The sequence below is a fragment of the Acinonyx jubatus genome, chromosome E2 (genome assembly GCF_027475565.1).
Source record: "Acinonyx jubatus isolate Ajub_Pintada_27869175 chromosome E2, VMU_Ajub_asm_v1.0, whole genome shotgun sequence".
NCBI lineage: Eukaryota > Metazoa > Chordata > Mammalia > Carnivora > Felidae > Acinonyx > Acinonyx jubatus.
In genome coordinates, this window is record NC_069396.1 from 53,767,519 (window position 1) to 53,783,477 (window position 15,959).

At 50.6% G+C, this 15,959-nt stretch overlaps 1 protein-coding gene across 1 annotated transcript; it reads left to right on the top strand.

The window, feature by feature from the left end:
- Positions 1 to 2,863: 2,863 nt before the first annotated feature.
- LOC106989668 (arginine esterase-like) lies at positions 2,864 to 15,330 on the top strand. The gene is given in 5 exon segments (XM_053210103.1): positions 2,864 to 2,937; positions 3,199 to 3,321; positions 13,959 to 14,242; positions 14,354 to 14,490; positions 15,004 to 15,330. Coding segments are annotated over 5 exon segments (945 nt in total).
- Positions 15,331 to 15,959: the final 629 nt, after the last annotated feature.

Below are 15,959 nucleotides of genomic sequence, written 5' to 3' on the forward strand. Positions count from 1 at the left end.
GCCTGCCTGTCTCTCCATCTATCCCTCTTCCTCTCTCTTCCGCTCTGGTTCCCTCTATTTCTTTGTTTTCTTTACTCTTTTTTCTTGCCTTTCTGAGTGCTTCCCTTCCTCCCCCGTCTTCATCTCAATTTGGGCATCTCCTTCCTCCTTTTCTGTCACCTTCCCTCCTTTCTGCATGGCCCGCTCGCTCCCATCTTGTTCTCTTTGCGCCTCGGGCCCCACTGGAACAGAATGTGCGTGCGGGGTGGGTACGGCAACCAGCAGGTGGCTTTGCTGACCTCCTCAGTCACCTCCTGCACATTGCCACGCCACAGCACTGGAGGACTGGCTTGGGACACACGACGAGAGCAGAGACAGTCAAGGATGGAGACACAGTGACACTTAAAGATAGGGCTCATTTTCCCTCCTCCAGACCCAGCTGGAGATGAGGCAGGGTTACCTGGGCTGGCACACTTGGGGCGCTGCCGGTGGAGCTGGTGGCGTCGGAGTTGCTGGTTGGTGCTTTTAGCTTGAGTAGCGTGAGGCTGTTACTGCTGGAATGGCTTTCTCTGGTGTGGCACAAAGAAGGACCAGTGGGCAGGTCAGCTTCTGGGCAACTGCTTCATCACGTCCGTCCGTCCCCATTGCTAATCTGGCTCCGCCCTCAATCCCAGACTCACCTTCAATTGCCTCTCCATCCTGGACCCCCAAGATGAGGACCCGGGCTCAAAGACAACCTTCCTGATCTCACGCACTGCCTGAGAGGCTGATTTGGGATTCGGATCCAGAGCTGAAGGAATCTCCCATCACAACAGACTCCACTCTCTGCCGTACCCTTTAGGTCCTTTTGTCCAGCTTCTAATCATCCCTCCATGCTAAGTCTCCATAGCCGGGCGACCAGCCCTCTCCCGAATAGAGATTTTAACTTAATTCCACGGCCCTCTCCTAGGCCTGCCCAGATAACATCCGGCCTAGGCCCCACCCCGCCCCCCGGAGGTGAGGCCACGCCCCCATCCAGTTCCCTCCCCCGTCCCCCCAAGGAGCAGAGAGACCACGCCCCAAATCCTGGCCGTGTCCAACTCTTGGAGGGCAGCTCCTAGAGTGAGCTCAAGTTCCTAGAGCAAGGGGCTCACTGCTTGTAGCACTGCCCTGAAGTGAGCACGCAAGGGCAAGGTCAGTTCTGAGTTTAGAATGACCTACTGGGGCAGGATGGGGATGGGATAGAGGGGGAGAATGAGGGACAGAGGCGGGTGAAGAAGTCTGGAGGTGCTAAAAGGCCTGATCTGGGCTGGGGCATAGGAACGGAGAAGGGGACAGTCAGTGAGAGCCGGGAGGCAGGAGGGACCAGGCTTGGGGAGGGATGGGTTGGGGGAGGGGAAGTTAGGGGTGTGCCCCAGAGACTGGAGGACTCACAGACCCAGGGGGTGGAAGAGGAAGAGCAGGGCTCTTGGTGGAAAATGCTGGGCTCAAGTGGGGCTTGAGGAGGTGAGAGGCTGGGCTCCCACCTGCGTGTTGGGAGGGGGGGACGTCGTGAGTGTAGATGTGTCCTTGGAGCTGCTCAGCTGAGAGACTGGGGCCAGAGCTCAGATCATCCTGAGTCCCGTCTGCCCCTCTCCTCACTCGCACTCGCTCAGCACACCCTGAGGGCTCCCTTTAGAGGTATCAGGAGTGGACCCCTTCTCCCTCCCTGCCTGCACCCCGGCTAGCCCAGTCCTCACTCCGCCTCTCCTCAGCCCTGTGGTCTGACCCCCGCACAGATGCCCGAGGGACCCGTGAGGTGAGGCCCTGTCCTGCTTCTGCTCAACATCGCCCACGGCCCCTGCGTCCCTCAGAGGAACGGCCGCGTCCTCCCCGTGGTGCCAGGTGAGGCCCCTTTCTTCCCTCTGGCGTCACCTTCCCCCCTCCCCTTGCTCCCTGGGCTCCATCCACACTGGCCCCGCTGACACCCTCATACACACCAGGCCCGCCTCCCCGGCCTCCTCTTCCCCCACGTTCCGCACCGCATGGCTCACCCTCACCTGCTGCAGGTGTTTCCTCCTTGTCTCCCCTTCTGCACTCCTTCTCCTCCCCCTCACACCTGCTGTCTCCCCCAGCTCCACTGGGTCACCTCCTGACATGCACTATCCCTTCTGGGTCAGGTTCACTGTTTCTGCCTGTGTCCCCTGGCACAGTGGGGCCCCAGGAGGGGCGCTGTTCTCTGTCTGGTCACTGCGGGCTTCTCAGGGGCTAGGTTGGTGTTGGGCACGTGATGGATGCTGAGCTGATACGTGGTGCACGGAGAAGGGGGTGGACTGTGGTGTGGACGGAGGTGCGGGTAGTGTCGGATGGGGCGTGGGATAGGGTAGGGCAGGCGCGGAGGCCCTGGGGGGCGGGGCTACAGCTGGGCCTGGTGAACCCTCCATCCCAGCTCTGAATCTGGTCCCCTCCCCCAGCCCAGGTGGCCAGCAGGCAGGTGTCTTTGCAGTGTTGTGTGCTCTCTGTTGTTGTGTCTCTGGTTGCTTTATGTCACTACTCAGAGTGGTGGTTTGGATCTTCCACTAGGTGTGCTTTGATTTGTTCATTGAAGAAATCCTCTGTCCCGCCAAGCTGTCTCCGTGGACCCCTGGAGACGTTTCTGTCACTCTGTAGCCCGGATTCCTGGAATTCCAAGTGCTCTGACCTCAATACTGCCGAGTTTGAGGGAGGAGGGAAATTCGCGCCCCCCGACTTCTCCACCATCTTGACTCCTTTTATTTTAACCATTTTTCCAGGCAGGTGTCCTTACTATCCTCTTACTCCCCGCCACACAGCATGAAGTCTGTCACCCTCTGGGCGAGGTATCTGGCACACAAGTCGTTAGACAGGTTTGAGGTCCACACAGTGGAGATCATTTGGCTTTCTGGCTATGGGCAATGGAGGGACAGGGGTGCGGGCGACATCATCTGGCTCCTCAGCCCCTCCTCCCGAGGACCGAGAGGCGTCAGTTTCCAGCCTCCTCCTCCTTCAGACTCAGGTGTCCTGGATGCAGTCGGCGAGGTCGCCCTGGCATGTATTATTTGGGTCGATGATGCCCCCAGCCCGTGATACGGGTTGGCACAATGCACCATGGAGGAGAGTCGCTGGGGAGGCCGGTGGACTTGCAGTGGACCCATTAAGTTCGGGTCCCTCCGCCCAGAAGCCGAGGAGTGTAGGCTTCATAAACTGTGGGCATCTGGCTCTTCTCCACGTCTTCCAACTCAGGGTTCCCTGTGGCCCCGGGCTCTTCGTCAGACACCAGGGCTCAGCCAGCTGCCACGCGGCGGGCGTCCACAAGGGGGCAGGCGTGAGCAGCACGCCGGAGGGCACCAAAGAAGGAGCAGCGCGGTCAGGCTAGTGGCTGCGAGGGCCGTCGTGCGCGCACCTCAGCGCGGTTGTGGCCGACGCCTGGAGCCCCCCACTGGTGCTTTCAGTCATTGCCTTTGCGCTGATGATGCTTGTCCAGGGGCACCGGCATGGAGGCGTGCGCCCGCGTGGTTACCCGCACACCGAGTGAGGAGAGAGGACAGAACGATCAACCAGTGGGCGACCTGGGGCCCTCTGACCCTTCGGGAATCTGGAGATCCCATCACCTCTCCCCAGACCCCGGGGCACCATCCCTGACTCTGCCTCTCAGCTACCTAAAAGTCCCAAACCGCTCACGATGGCTCGAGCGGCAGTCAGACCCGCCGTTTTCTTCACCTCTCCGACCAGGAATCCAGAACCCCGTCCGTCACTTCCCACGAGATCCAAGAGGGCAAACCCTCCAGCCCCCCATTCCCTCAAGTCCCCGATCCGAGCGTTTTGGCGTCCTAGCCCTACCGCCTTGGGACGCGGGAGCCTTTTATACCGTAACGGCAGTGGGCCGCAGGCAGCGCCCCTGTGGGCAAATGAGGGAAGCGCACAGTTAGTGCCTGGGTTCATAATAGCTTCCTGATACACTATTTTCTTTTACTAGGAACAGTTTAAAAAATTTTTAAATGATTTTTTTATTTATTATTTTGTATTTAAAAATTTTAACGTTTATTTATTTTTGAGAGCACGAGCGGGGGAGGGGCAGAGAGAGAGAGGGAGACACAGAATCCAGCTCCGAGCTGTCAGCACGTACCCGGATGCGGGGCTCGAACCCATGAACCTCCAGATCATGACCTGAGCCGAAGTCGGACGTCTAACCGGCTGAGCCACTCAGGCGCCTCGAGATGATTTTAAACATGTCATTTGCTGTTACTCTTTTTATCCCGTAGATTTGCTATTTATATTTTGTATTTCTTTTCTCATTAGAATAACCAGGTTCATATATAAGTTTACACTGGTAATCTTGTATTTTTTATTAGTATTCTTTACAAGCTGAAGACCTACAAAATCTTGTCCACCTGTCCCGCAGGGAGTCGGAGGGGGTGCTCTCTGGCCATTTCAGACTCCGTCCCTCCCTCCCTCCTCTCTGCCTCCATCCCTTCCTCCCCTCGCTCCTCCTCCCTCCTCCTTTCTCTGGGTTCCTCTCTGTCTCTTTTTTTTTTCTTTTAATAACTTTATTTTATTTATTTTTTGAGAGAGAACACAAGTGAGAGAGAGGCAGAGAGAGAGAGAGAGAGAGAGAGAGAGAGAATCCCATGAGGTGCAGAGAGACAGAGAGGGAGAAAGAGAGTTCGGAGCCTGGAGTGGGGCTTGAGCTCACCCAAAGCGGGGCTTGAACTCATGAGCAGTGAGATCATGCCCTTGGCCAAAGTCGGATGCTTAACTGGCTGAGTCACCCAGTTGCCCCTCTGCCTTTCTATGTCTGTTCCTTTCTTTCCTCGGTCTTCCTCCCTCTGCCCAGCTCTGTTTCAGTTAGATCTCTCTGTCTGTCTTTCTGGTTCTGCCTCCTTTCTGACTCTTCCTTTGTCCATCTCTCTCTTTGATTTTCCACCCATGTCTCCACCCCTTTGCATATTAACAGACCTGCCTTACCCACCCCCTCCCTCGTGCCCTGGCACCAACAGGAGCGGCTGACAAAGAGCCCAAGGACTTGGTGGTGATGAGGGGCCAGGCCCCGACATCCTGCTGTTTTGCACACCTGGAAGTCAAAAGGCAGTATTGAGAGAGGCAGAGTTCCAAAGGAAGAAGTTGGGAATCACGGTGGATGGGTCAGAGTGACCAACATCCAGAAATAGCAGCTGGGCGCTTGCCACTGAAGTCTGGAGCCAGAAACTTGGGACCAACAATCTTGGGTTTGTAACCTGGATTCTGGAGTTTGTAACATCAAGTCTGGAGTCCAGGGTCTGGGCCTGGGGTCTGAGTGTGGGAAGTGGATTCTGGAATTTGCTATTGGAATCTGAACTCAGAAAATAGGACACAGGGGGTGCCTGGCTCTGGCTGGCTCGGTCAGAAGAGCATGCAGCTCTTGATCTCGGGGTCCTGAGTTCGAGCCTCACAGTAGGCGTAGAGATTACTTAAATAGATAAAACTTTAAAAAAGAAAAGAAAATAGGGCTGTGGAAATGGACTGTGTTCTCCAGAGGCTAAGGTATGAGTCTTGGGCCTGAAATCTGTATTCCAGAGTAGTGGTTCTCAAAGTGTAGTTAGTGGAACCTTGAAGGGGTTCCTGAGACTGTTATAGGGGGTCTTGTGAGGTCAAAAACTAGTTTCCTGTTAATCCTAATGCACTATTTACCTTTCTTGCTCTGACTTTCATGAGTGTATAGTGAAATTTTCTGGAGCCTACATGACAAGTAATAGCACAGCAAATTAAATGCAGAAGCAGATAGAATCAACCCAGCTGTCTTCTGTTGCCACATTTTAAAGAAACTTGCAAAAATGTAAAAACATTGTTATCTTCTCAATAGTTTTTTTCTCAGAAAATAGAGTTATTTTCCATTAAGATACATTATTTATATTGACATATATTTGTTATTGCGTTATTTTTTAATTTTTATTAAAAAAATTTTTAATGTTTATTTATTTTTGAGACAGAGAGAGACAGAGCATGAATGCAGGGAGGGGCAGAGAGAGAGGGAGACACAGAATCCGAAGCAGGCTCTGGGCTCTGAGCTGTCAGCACAGAGCCTGACGCGGGGCTCGAACTCACCGACCGTGCGATCATGACCTGAGCGGAAGTCAGACGCTTAACCGACTGAGCCACGCAGGCGCCCCTGTTATTGTTTTAAAATGAATCAGTGAAGGGCATTTGGGTGGCTCAGTCGGTTAAGCGTCTGACCTGGTTCGGCTCAGGTCATGATCTCACGGTCCGTGAGTTCGAGCCCTGTGTCAGGCTCTGTGCTGACAGCTCAGAGCCCGGAGCCTGCTTCGGATTCAGTGTCTCCCTCTCTCTCTGCCCCTCCCCCACTCATGCTCTGTTTCTCAAAAATAAATAAACATTGAAAAATTTTTCTAAATGAATAAATATTTTAAAGATGTCTCCATTTTAATTCCTAATATGATAAATATTGGTACATACAATCCACATAAACAAAAATTTTAAGTGTGTTAAGGTGTTCTAAGATGAACATGTTTGCAAACCTCACCTGAAGCCTAGAGTGTGAGAGTTCTAGACCCAAAGCTTGGATTCTGGAGTCCAGAATCTGGGATTTGGAGTTAAGCTGTGAGGCTTGGCTTCAGTGCTGTGGGGCTGGATTCTGGAACACAGATCTGACATGCTGGGTCTGTGCTTTGAGGCTTGCTGTGTGCCTGGAGTTCTGGAATCTGGCCTCAAAGGGTCTGGAATCTGGAGTCTGTGGTCTGGTCTGAATTCTGTTATCTCTAGCTGAGTGTATCTATTCTGGGTTCTGCTTTCTAGAGCCTGTGATCAGAAGCCTGGTGTCTGCAATCCCAAGGCAGAATTGTGAGGCCTGTAGTCAGAGATCTGAGTCTGTAATCATGGGGTCTGGAATCTAAAGTCTGGAATTCTGAGCTTGGGACGTGGAAGACTAAAAAGTCATGCTTGGATTCTTCTCTCCCTCTCCCTCTGCCCTTCCTTCTCATGTGCACATGCTCCCTCTCTCAAAATAAACAAACATTAAAATAAAATTAAAAAAAATACAGAAATAAAAGAGCAAACAACTATAATAGAATTCTTTTTAATCATAAAAATAATAAAACAAATGTATCCAATAAATGGGAAAACATACATAAGGTCGCTACATGAAACACAAAATTTGAATGGATTACAATCATTAAAGATAGTTAAATAAGAATCTGAAAAATGTTGTGACGAAACTCTCAAGCAACAGATAATTCTTGCTTATACAAGTTCTTGTAGAAAGAAGGAGAAAGGCAGGAAGCTGCAATTTATTTTTGAAGTTCGATTTATTTTTTGAAGTCTGGATAATGATAGAATATGACAACTATAGACTGGTTTCAATTTGCATATAGATGAGAAAAAAAATTAAATATAAGCTAACCAAATCCAACCGTGTGTCTTAAAAGGATACATCCTGGGGCGCGTGGGTGGCTCAGTTGGTTAAGTGCCCAACTTCTGCTCAGGTCATGATCTCGAGGTTTGTGGGTTCAAGCCCCACATCGAGCTCTCTGCTCCCAGCACAGAGCCTGCTTAGGATCCTCTGACCCCCTTCTCTCTGTCCCTCCCCTGCTAGTTCTGTCTCTTTCTCTCTCTCTCAAAATGAATGAATAAGCTTAAAAAAATAAATAAAAAACAAAATGATATATTCTGATCAAGCAGAGCTTGAACTTGCGAACCGTGAGATCATGACCTGAGCTGCAGTCATGAGCTGAAATCAGGAGTCTGATGCTTAACCAACTAGCCACGCAGGCGCCCTGTTTCTGCCTTTTAAAATTAATGTTCTTGTGTCTTTGTCTTTATTATTTGCCTTTCATTAATCTTTTTAAGAGAGCTAATATTTGGTTGAGAGAATTATCTCAACGTTTTTGCTGTTGTTCTCCGTATCCTCCTTGATTTCCACCCCTCTTTCGATTATTTGCTAACCTATTGGTTCTTTGGGTTTTTTCTATGCTGTCTTATGAACACTCAGCTCATTCCCTTTTTTTTTTAAATTTTTTTAATGTTTATTTATTTTTGAGACAGAGAGAGACAGAGCATGAATGCGGGGAGGGGCAGAGAGAGAGGGAGACACAGAATCGGAAGCAGGCTCCAGGCTCTGAGCGGTCAGCGCAGAGCCCGACGCGGGGCTCGATCTCACGGACTGTGAGATCATGACCTGAGCCGAAGTCGGACGCTTAACCGACTGAGCCACCCAGGCGCCCCTCAGCTCATTTCTTTTAAGACTTCCTTCTAATTGTTACTTCCACGGTTTCCCACAAATTTTTACCTATTTTATTGTCATTCGTTTCTAGGAATTTCAAAATTCCTTTTCTGATTTATGTTTAACTGAATAGTTAATAAATAATATGCTTACCCATTTCCAGAATGTGAGCTTTTTTTTTTTTTTAAACCTAATATAAGGGATTGCCAGCAAACCTGCCTGACCTTTGCCCTGGAGAGAGATATTCTTTTTATCATCCTGGACCACAAACAGACTTGCTCTGGAGGAACATATTTGCTATTCTGACAGCAAACAAATCTGTTGTAAGGGAGACCTTATCTTCATTATCTAGGAAAATAAGACAACCTGCTCTCAAGGAGATACTATCTCACAAGCCTGCCTCTATCCAAACATCCTTGAAAAGACAGTCCAGAAAAAAAAAAGTGTGAATACCTTTGCCAAGAAGATGTGCAAACACCTGAAAGGCCCTGAAAGGCCCACAGAGAATTGTCTGTCAACACTGGTCAGCCTCAGGACAACCACATCATTCCATTGTTAAACACTATCTACCACTCGCTGATTCCCCTTGCCTAACCTGGTTCTCTCATCTCCCATCTAGTTCCTGAACATGTCAGAGATTGGTCTGGCCATATGCAAACACAGACACTTGAACTGAGATGCTTTCCCTACACTGTGCTTTTTGCAGCACACTGTCAAATTGGGGATGAGGGCAAGGCTCAGGATCCTGAGATGGTGTGGTTAGAGATCAAAAATCTTGGGTTTGAGTGGGGAAGGAACCCAGACTCCTGGGTTCTTTTTGTTTTGTTTTGTTTTAATGTGTGTGTATTTTTTTTTTTTTTGAGACAGAGAGAGACAGAACATGAGCAGGGGAGGGGCAGAGAGAGAGGGAGACATAGAATCCGAAGCAGGCTCCAAGCTCCGAGCTGTCAGCACAGAGCCAGACGCGGGGCTCGAACTCACAGACTGTGAGATCATTACCTGAGCCGAAGTCGGATGCTCAACCAACTGAGCCACCCAGGCACCCCTCTTTTTTAAAAAATTTTTATATTTATTTATTTTTGAGAGAGCGATAGAGTGTGAGTGGGAAGAGCAGAGAGAGAGGGAGACACAGAATCGGAAGCAGGCTCCAGGCTCTGAGCTGTCAGCCCGACGCGGGGCTCAAACCCATGAACTGTGAGATCATGACCGCAACCAAAGTCGGACGCTCAACCAACTGAGCTACCCAGGCACCCCCAGATTCCTGGGTTCTGATGGAGGATGAGGCTGGAGGTCAAGGTCCTGGATGAAGAGGAGTGTGGGTTCCCTAATCTTAGGTGCCCGAGGGATGAGTGAGGAGACTGGGAAGGGCCCATCCCCTGAGGTTCTCATGTGGGAATGGCCTAGGGGGTCTCAGAATCCTGTATCCTGAGGAAGGAAAGGCTGGAACTTGGCAGTTGAGCTCCAGGTGTGTGTGGCTTAAGACTTGTTGGTCCCAGGAGGCTGGAACAATTGGCTCCAGGGTCAGGAGGAAAGGTAATGGGATATCCAGATTCCCAAAGGGTCAAGGGAATAAGAGTTGCCCATTCTTTGATCTTCCCATCTACTCCTCATTCCACTTGCAAACACCCACCCCCCTGCATGAGCAGACCCATGAGGGTCCACTTGGGTGAGTACAATGTGTGTGTGTGAGGTGTCCCAGCACAACTGTGGTCGGTATCCCACATCCTCCAGCAAATCCATCACAAGGGAGGGCGCAGCCACCGCCAAAATGTCATGCTGCTACCACTAGCCTGTGCACGTCTCCAGTCATGTGCCCAGCCCTGTGCACCACTCACATCCACCCCTTTGTGTGCATGGGACCTTAGGGAGCTGAGGGTTGCCACGTGCTTTAGGTTTGGGCCTTTCAGGATGTCTCAAGGACTTCTGGACAGAGTGGGCAAGGGCCTGATCTTATGAGTTTGCTCCAAGTCTATGTCCTCCCCGGTGAGTCTCCCAAATATGCTACATTGTGCCAACATCAGCATTATCTCAGCCACATCTTGTGCCTATCCAGGGCACCTGATGGACACCACAGTGTGTGCATGTGTGGAAGGTGGAGGCACGGATTCCTGTGAAGTCAGAGCAGAGTGGATCATGGTGGGGAGGGGAAGAGGAATATGGGAGGTTTTAAGAGTTGGAATGCAATTGGGTTTGCCTGCATTGGGCAGAGAAAATGCTAGGTGTAGGTTTGGAGATAGAATATGACAATCACTTAGAACAGAGGGTGGGGCTGGAGTTGAGTTAGACATGGGGATAAGATTGTGCTTGGGTTGGGTTTGGGATTGACGGAGTCGGGGTAGTTTAGGAACAGCATGAGTTGGACTGCGATCGGAAGTGGGTTTGGTTTGCGGATAGATGGAAAATACGTGCACACTGAATTGGGAATGTAGATAGGTTTGGTTTGGGATATGAAAAGCATGGAGCTAGGTATGGGGTTGTGTTGACTGTGACAATGGATAACGGTTGGGTTTGGTTTTAAATGAGTGCAGATGTGGGGGTTGGCTTGGGTTAGGTTTAGTTGGGTTGGAGATGTCAGGTGCAGTTGGATTGGATAGTGTTAGGTTTGGGCTGGGGTTGGGTAGGCTGTGACTGGATCAGATGGTGTTAAATTGGATTGGGCTGAGTTGGGTTAGTTTAAGTTCGGTTGAGTTGAGTTGAGTTCAGTTGAGTTAGGCTGAGGGTTGTGTTGAGTTAGGTTGAACTGGGTCAGGCTAAGTTTGTTTGGGTTTTGGTTAGGTCAGGCTTTGATTGGGGTTGTGAACAGGGATTAGGATGGTTTAGAGGTCTTTGGATCCAGTGGGTTCTCATGCAAGCTGAGGCAAACTTCCCTTCACAGGAGAGTCTCAGGGAATCTCTGTGTGGGAGAGGTCAGTCCACTGGCTTAGTATACATCTTAACTTAGACCTCATGGTCTTAAATTGCATTTATTTGAGTTCAGTTATTTGAGCTCATTATACTGGAGTTTCTCTAGTTTCTCACCTAGGAAAGGGGGAAGATTTTATAAAATTCTATTTATTTATTTATTTATTTATATAAAAAAGTTTTTTAATGTTTATTTATTTATTTTTTTTTTGAGAGAGATTGACAGAGTGTGAGCAGGGGAGGGGCAGAGAGAGCAAGGAAGACACAGAATCTGAAGCAGGCTCCAGGCTCCGAACTGTCAGCACAGAGCCTGACGCGGGGCTCGAACCCACGAACCATGAGATCATGACCTGAGCTGAAGTTGGGTGCTCAACCAACTGAGCCACCCAGGCGCCCCATAAAATTCTTTTTTTTAATGCTTATTTATTTGAGAGAGAGAGAGAGAGAGAGAGAGAGAGAGAGAGGTTGAGAATCCCAAGCAGGCTTCATCTTGTCAGAGGAGAGCCCAAAGGGGGCTTGATCTCATGAATCATGTGATCATGACCTGAGCTTAAATTAAGAGTCTGACACTTAACCAGCTGAGCCACCCAGGTGGCTCATTTTTATCAAATTCTTGAGACACATTTAGAGGTGGACTTATGTTAACTGCTGTAGTTACTGAATATTTGAAATAACCTACTTCTTGGAAATAAATGGAATCTTATAGGGTTAATAGTGGATGCTGCAAGGGTCTCATTCCTGATTCACTTCTGAAACTCAAAAAATAATTTCCAATGCCACTTAATCTTGAATTGTCTGAGTCTGGTTCGTGAGATCTAAATAGCTTCATTGGGGAGGGGGAATTGGATTTTGTGTGAGGATGTTCTTGATTTGGAAAGGGCACATCAACAGGAATCATTCCTGGAGCGTTGAGTGCATACATCTGGAGAATGAGGACTGGCGGGGGGGGGGGGTCACTGTAATCTCACATTATTTGAAGGACATTGGATTTTGAAATGCTAAAGAACTAAATGAAATAGTTTTGGTGGACTCCTGGACTGTCATGGGTTAGGAGGTGCTAGGCATGTGGATCTCTGGGACTACAACAGGATTTTATTATGGGAGGAACAAGAGATTTGGGGAACTAGATTCTGGGTGTAAGAGTGCCAGAATCAGGGAGTTCTGAATGCCAGAGCTTTGGTATCAGGAACTTGAGAAGTTAAAGTGCTGACAGTTTGGCTCATAGTTGTGCAGGGATTTGGGAGTCTCCTAGCTCAGTGGTGCTGGCATTTCAGAACACAACACATTAGGTCTTGGGGTGCGAAGGACTTACTTGGAGTTTAGGCATTTGAAGCTTTGTATTGAGAATCAGCGATTATCCTACCCTCTTTTCCTGTTTATGCTGGGCCTCTCCTCTCGGGCTCTGTCCCCTATATCAAGGTTCATGAGCTATAGGAGCTCTCCCCCGTCTGCCCTCATTCCCTGGGAATGCATGAATGCATCCAGGGTGATCTACTAGTGACAGAACAACTTCCACAGCTCTGGGATTGGGAGGAGGTTGTTCAGCCTCCGGCAGCAAAGGCATGGTCTTGGCCAGCATCTGGGTACCAGGGGGGCAGAAGTGGAGCCTTCAGTGGATGAAGGCTTTAAAAGCCTCCTCAGGGAGGCTCCTCAGCTGCAAGCTCACCACCTGCCTGCCTCTGGACACTTCTGTCACCATGTGGTTCCTGGTTCTGTGCCTTGCCCTGTCCCTAGTTAAGATTGGTGAGACAGAGGGGTGGGGGATGCAGAAAGGGGAGTGCGCTGTGACTTTCATGCTGCTCTCACGTCCCCAATAAGCCCTTTCCCTCCCATCCAGCACCCCAGCCTATGCCACTCCAGTCCACCCCAGACTAGGTTACCAGTCTCTCTTATATCTCTCCTAGCCCCTCCTCGTTGTCATGTTCCCCAGCAGAGGACTGTGTGTCTCTCCATGTCTCTGTCCATCTCTGGGTCCCTCTGCCATATCCCTGTCACTGTATGTCTCACCCTCCACCTCTGTCTCTGGGTCTCTGCCTCACTCCCTCTCCATCACTGCCGAGCACCCCCCAGGATGGGACTGAGGGAGACCCTGGAGAAAAAGAAGTGACTGTCATGACATGTCTCTGTGTGAGGGGGTCTTCTCACGTGCTCAGTGTCTCCCTCCAGGACAGTGATCCACTCTAGGGGGACACAGGGAAGGGCTGGTTTCAGCCGGAGCGTAGTGTGAGCCCTGGAGGAAGGAGGAGGTGGGGGAGGAGGAGGAAGAGGTGAAGAAGGAGGAGGAAGTATAGGAAGAGGGGGATGAAAAGGAAAAGGAGGGGGAGAAAAAGGAGATGTAGGAGGAGGGGGGAGGAGAAAGAAGAGGAAGGGGAAGGAGTGGGAGGAGGGGAGAGGGAGGGAGGGGGATGCTGATTTTGGGCTTGGGACCAGGCCACCTTCTTCTGGGGACCCCACCCCACAGCCCCAGCTGCACCTGAGCAGGTCCCAGGCCCCTCCCCCGTCCCTCCCGTCCTCCCTCCCTGTTCTCTCTCTTGCTGCCTCTCCTCCCCAACCACCCCCCCCCCGCCCCCGACCTTTTCTCTTCCTCTCCTGTCTCCCTTGTGTTCCTTCTGGCTCACTGTTCTTCCCTCTGCCTCATTCCCGCTTCTGTTTCAAGCTCTCTCTTTTTCACTGCTTCTCTTTGTCTCTGGATCTGCCCTTCATGCTGTTACAACCTTCTGTTTTCTCAAGGTCTCTATTTCTCCATGACTCTAAATCTTTCTTGCACACGACCTCTCTCCATGTTTACTCCTTGTTTCTTTCTCTCTCTGGGACCCTTCCCCATGCTCCCTGGCCCCATCTCCCTTTTCCCCTCCTCTCTCCTCATCCCCTGGGCCCCCTCTCTCCCCAGTCATTACCAGCCCTGGCTGGGTCGCCACAACCTGTTCAAAAGGTAAGACACAGGTCAGCTTGTCCGGGTCCGTAACAGCTCCCTACTTGCACTCTGCAACTTGAGCCATGTGAACCACATCCTCAGTCTAGGGGATGGTCGAAGTCACGACCTCATGCTGCTCTGCCTGGCAGAGCCCGCCCAGATAACAGAAGCTGGGAGGGTCCTGGACCTGCACACCCAGGAACCCTAAGTGGGGGGCACCTGCTACGCCTATGGCTGGGGCAGCATCAAACCAGGTAAGTGTACTCCAGGGCCAGACCATGCAGCCTGGAGCCCAGACCCTTGAGTGTAGGGAGGAAGGGACTAGGGACACCCGGACTCTGGCCACAGCCCTTTTTCTCTCTGGCATGTAGTTATACACTCAAGGAATCTCCAGTGTGTGGACCTCAAACTCCTATCCAATGATGTATGTGACGAACTTTACCTTCAGAAGGTGACAGACTTCATGCTGTGTGTTGGGTTCTTGGAAGGTAAAAAGAACACCTGCCTGGTGAGCCAGCCTTTCACTTCAAGGTTTTGAGGTGAAAGAAGGGAGGTGACCACGGTTCAGGGCTGGAACCTGAAAGCTAATCCATCCCCTTCCTTGTGACTTATGCAATATGCCATGTTGACCTTACTCCTCTCTTGATCACCTCCCTTCCATGACTCCTCAGGGGGGGGAGTGTCTGGTCAGAGAAAGCTTCCTGAAGAGGTGACATCTGAGATGACCCCTGCTGGTAGGGGTCCTGTAGTATGGTCCTACTCTTCCTTCCTGCTGACCCATCTGTTGGGACTGTCCTTCTGGACTCTGAAGTCCCACCTCTAGTAGCCAGGACTCGAGTCATTGTCCTCTGTGTTGGAATTCCCACCTGCCTTCTGAGAAAGGACTCAGGCAATTGTTTCTTTCCCCATTGCTGGGAGTCGCTGTGTGTAATATGCAAACCCAGGTTTGAAAGCTTGGGTTCCCCAGGCAGAAATTAGGCTGACCTCTGTCACTCTCTGTCTTTCCCTCTTTTACTTTCAGGGTGATTCAGGGGGTCCCCTGGTATGTAATGGCATGTTTCAAGGTATCACATCATGGGGCAGTAAGCCATGTGCCAGATGTAAAAAGCCCACCTTGTACAGCAAGCTGATGCCTCATCTGAAGTAGATCAAGGATGCTACGAGGGCCAACACCCGAATGTTCTTTTCCAACCCTATGCCGCTAATAAAATTGAGTATACATCAATTTCTGGCATCATCTGGTCTTTTCTGGACACAGGGCACCTGGAAGTTCAGGACCCACCTGGCAGAAGCTAGAACTTTCCCAGTCCCCCTGACTTGTGTCCTGAGGTGTGAAGTCAAGGACTAGGAGGGGAAGGAAGGGACAAAGACAGGTGTAGTCCAGGGATTGTCAAATGGGGGCAGTTTTGCACCCACCTGCCCAGAAATGTTGGCAATGTCTGAAGACATCTCCCATAGGTTCTGCAAGGACACACACAAGGAGATGGATGTCTGTGTTCTCTGTGGTGACGCTGAGATGGAAGAGGGCTGTGTGTCCGCCTTGAGAGAGAGACAGTGACACGTGGTAGATGCTGTCCATGGAGCAAGAAACAGAAGGTGGAAGCACAGCGCACCAGATACACGTCAAGGATGAGCTTAGAGCAAACAACCTATTTTGTCCTGGGGGCCCTGGGAAACCCTAGAGAAATCATGACTAGAGGAGAGGTAGGGTCAGCATTGTTTCTTGTTTATGTTTTTTAAATGTTTATTTTTGAGAGAGAGAAAGAGAGAGAGAGCAAGCAGGGGAGATGCGGAGTGGGGGGGGGGGTCGGACAGAGGATCCAAAGTAGGCTCCATGCTGACAGCAGACAGCCCCATATGGGGTTCAAACTCACAAACTGTGAGATCATGACCTGAGCCAAAGTTGGATGCTCAACCAACTGAGCCACCTGGGCACCCAGTAGGGGCAGCATTATGTTGTGAGGGGACAGACTAGGG